The 4359-nt window shown below is 30.8% G+C and overlaps 1 protein-coding gene across 7 annotated transcripts in view; it reads right to left on the bottom strand.

Annotated features, from left to right (window-relative positions):
• The window catches only part of LOC107444788 (fibropellin-1), a gene marked incomplete at its 5' end in the record, with an annotated part of 71059 nt that overhangs the window by 17861 nt on the left and 48839 nt on the right, over window positions 1-4359 (bottom strand). For all 7 annotated transcript variants that reach the window (XM_071188492.1, XM_071188491.1, XM_071188493.1 and 4 more), the window contains 3 exon segments: window positions 429-566; window positions 689-832; window positions 3309-3440. In XM_071188492.1, coding sequence (XP_071044593.1) covers window positions 429-566; window positions 689-832; window positions 3309-3440 — 414 coding nt within the window.

The following is a 4359-nucleotide window of genomic DNA, read 5'->3' on the forward strand; positions in this document are numbered from 1 at the left end:
TATGTATATATATATATATAAAAATAATAGATTTCAATTTTATACTTATTGTTGTATTTTAAACGATTAAATAAGTAATATTATTAAAGTAATAAAATTCTCATCGTAGATTGATTTTTACGGTAAAACTTGTAACTATGCACTTTAATTTATTATTTTTTTTAATTAACTTTAATAACTCACTTTTAAATTTTACTTTGTGTAAATATTTCAAGTTAAGCAAGAATTAGATGCAACGTGCTCATCAAAAATCATGCACCATGAAATTCGAAGTAATCCAAACAGATCGGAAAAAAATGACATAAGAATGGAAATGAGAAAAAGTTTTAAAAAAAAGGAGGCAGACAATATATTGTGTGTTTAAAGCATTATATCTGAAGTATTAGGGATGTCATTTTATATAAAATACCATATCAGTAGGAAAATACCTTTAACACATTTTTTCTTATTTGTATCTTCTTCAAACAATGGGGGACATTTGCAAATGTTATTATACTTATCATCTAATATACACTTGGCATTCATTTTCAAGCAATTCTCTTCATTCTTTTTAATTTGACATTTGTCTGAAATAAATAAAATAAATTTAAATATTACATTTCAATTTTCGCATAGATAACCATTCCACTTTAGTTTATTCATCGATTCTATATATATTGAAAAAAGATAAATAATTGAAAACACATACGAACGCAGAATCCGTTTTCATCTTTATCATACCCATCTTCGCAGTTACACGCATAACCTTCATTGAAATCTGGTGCTTCAACGCATTGAGCATTGATCTTGGCGCACTCTTTGCTTTTACCTCCTTCCGAGCACATTTGCTTAACTGAAACACAAAGGTTAATGTTGATAAATAACAATCTGCATATCCAGTAAAAAAATACTGAAAAACTCTTTAAATTAACACTCAAAACTCTCTAAATGAACATAATATGTGACTCTTTTAAGCTTTTTTTTTCACGCAACTTAAACTGCTTTTAATCAGTTAAATGTAAAAATACTTAGTAAAAAACAGAAAATTGCTTCAAAAGTTGTTTTTCAGTGTCATTGTTGATTTCCAAAGTTTTTCTCTGCCCCTTTTGATTTCTATCCGCCTTCTTAAACTTACTGAATGGGAAAGTGGAAAACTACTTTACACCAAAGTGATGTCCACGGACAATTTCGACCGTAGTGAGCCGCCAAGAATGTTTCTTTACACTACTTGGTGTGAAATAGCTGCCACCATTTCAGGAATCCTGTATTGCTAATAATTATAATTACAGTAGGAGCCGAGTCAGCCTGGTCAGTAGGGCACTGGGTCCATGCCCGAGGGTTCGTGGGTTTGAACCCCACCGGCCCATGTAGTGAAATTTAGACTGATGCACGTTAAATCTCTGGAGTCGCAAAGATCTCCATGTGCCCATTACAAATCAAACCTCTGTGGGTACTGAATTGGAGATTGATCGTTCTCTGATTCAGGTCAAAATTACGATCTGTGGATGCACGAATGGAACAATGGAGCCGCCCTATAAACGAGCGTGACGTATGGGCGTGACAGAAGTCGAATTCTTTTCCATAGATGGCGCCACTAGAAACCAAGAACAATCGCACCCCTCTGCCTTAACTGAATTCTGCATACCTGAACAGTAAGATAAGCTAGTCATAAGAGTCAGTAAGGTTATTTTTACAAGTCGAGAATGCATACGTACACATATTCTTACTCTGAAATTAGTTTGTGAAACAGCTATACGCATTGTACAGAGAGGGAATATTAAGACGAATTTGAAACAGGTTTAAAAAGATGCACTAGATAGAAATTATACATTATCAAATTGTGCTTGTTTTTAAAAATTAAAATATAAATACCCTTGTTACACAACTTAAACCATACATCACATATTTTAACGGTCAACTTTAGTTTCTGTAGGCGAGTAGCCACATCGAAGAAAGCCACAAACGCAAGCCAATTAGTAATTGATTGTAAGCAATTCCAATCCAATTACTATCCATATTGAGGCAACGTAAGAGCTTTTAGAAATGAAAATGTTTAATGTATGGTATAAATGCGCGTAATCTGTATTTAGCTTTGTTGCATTTTAAGTGTTTAGAGCTTTCTTATAGATTTTCAGTTCTATATAAGAGCTTGATTTAATTGATTTGCTCGATTCGTCAAAAGTGTTTGTTCTCACAATGTTTTCGGTTGTTGAATATCAAATTCAGAGAGATATTGCTCCACGGTTTTAACAACGTATAAAAAATAGACCTATTATGTCCTTGTTATATAGTTTCCACAATTTCTAAAGTTTCATATATTACCAAAGGTTAGCGGAAAGTTTTTCTAATGGAAAAGTACATAACTCTACTGTGTAAGAAGTACTGAACAGGGATTTTCATAATTACCTCCGGGATTTTTAAAGCCTATAATAACCCCAAAATAAAACAAAATACAACATAAAATGACCGTTTTAGTAAATTGAACATTACGTTTCTTGTTTTCAAGGTGTACATCAATTCAACAACCAAATTCTCACTACAGTCTTCTAAATTTCTTTTGTGGCTTGGAATCGTGTAACAATCACTGCTCCTTTGTTTTTTTTCTTTCTTTTTATAAGGTTTTCGCCACCTCTTAGAGGTGACGCTTAATTGTTGACGCTGTTCCAAATTTCACAAATTCTGAGACAGTAAATCCTTTCTTATCTCATAAAAAATTACTTTATTTTATTGAATGTTTTCAGAAAAGTTAATGTTACCACAGCTATCTTTAAGAAGAGTTTGATGAAAATAAATATTTTTTTTCAAAATATTTAATAAATAAATAATTTTTAATAAATTTTTTTTAATAAAATAAATATATTTTTCATGGATAAACTAGTTCTTTATCATCGTTTTCAAATTGATTGATGCATAGAAAGTATTGTTAATTATAGCAGATATATAACAAATATTGTATACGTGTTCAACAAATAAGACTTAAGTTTATATTATCTGAAACTAATGCTTAGTAATTGCACCTCAAATCCACCTATCTAATTTGACTCATCATTATTTCCAAGACCAAGGAAAGGCATGATTGCAGAAATGTGATCAGTCCACCACTTCTACTCTCCATAAACGCTGATACACACTGATCTAAAACTGGGTAGACTTCAAACGTGACTAGTGTTTAATCTCAAGGCAGCTCAGTGCTTTTAATTACTGAGCTACAGAGGCTCAATACAAAAAGTGCATATCTTCTGAACACTTGTGTTCTCTTTGAATTTAAAATAGGCAATATTATTCAAATGGGTTAAATTTTGAGCCCAAAATAGTGAAAAAATACTTACGTTCACAGTGGATTCCATCAGTAGATTGTTTAAACCTTCCTGTACAATTGCAAATAAATCCATACGTTTCGTGCGGGCTGCATTCATCATTTGGGCAAGTACCAGGAGGCAATTTATTTGCAGAACACAAGTCTAATATAAAATGTAAATTATAAAACTATTAGACAAGTTAGTTTAAAATTTTGAAGCATTTATGTAATATTGATATAATAAAAAATTATAAATTTCCCTGACGAGTACAATAAACAATGGACTTCTATTGTATTCTTATCAGTAAAGTGATAAATTTGTTATTCCCAAAAATATCAAAGACATTTCTATATAATATGGTCATAAAACATATATTTTTTGAACATTTGACAAAAATAAGTCAAAAAGGTATACACAATTTCGTTTTTTCTTTTCATAGCTATCGTATTTTGTAGAATCACTAGAGAGGAACAAGTGATAAAATCATCATAACCAGTGTGACTAATCGAACTTCGATGTGTATGTTTTAAATGTCTTTTTTCTTCTTCTCTAGTCAAACAGGCTTCGACGTTTTTAGCCCACTCTGCCTCAAATTTGATTTGTTAGATTTCGATATAATTTTTGTTTTTTCTTGATTAAAAATTAATTTGGGACACCGTTACTTTTTGCTCATAATAGTAAAATTTGTTCATCCAAAACACATAAAATAATTCCGATTAACTTTTTAATAGTTTAACTATTTCATTGATAAATACACAAGTGGGCGACCTTTGTGCTAAAATACAAATTAAGGCAAACAACGTTAAAGAGTACAAAAAAAACTTCAAGTTGCACTGATGAGGGTTGCCCTTTGAGCATTCGAAACAACTGTCTGTATTTTATATATATTTTTGTGCTCTTTAACGTTGTTTGCCTTAGTTTGTATATCATTGATAATAATCACAACATTTTGATTTGTAAGGTATACAAATTTTTACATAATTTTAAACTTCACAGCTGTAAATGATGAAAAGCAAAATTAAACGACGTTGGCTTGAGAATTTTTTCTCTTCAGTAATTTCTAAGTCTCAATATATATATA

Source organism: Parasteatoda tepidariorum, unplaced genomic scaffold, assembly GCF_043381705.1.
Source record: "Parasteatoda tepidariorum isolate YZ-2023 unplaced genomic scaffold, CAS_Ptep_4.0 HiC_scaffold_13, whole genome shotgun sequence".
Taxonomy (NCBI): Eukaryota; Metazoa; Arthropoda; class Arachnida; order Araneae; family Theridiidae; genus Parasteatoda; species Parasteatoda tepidariorum.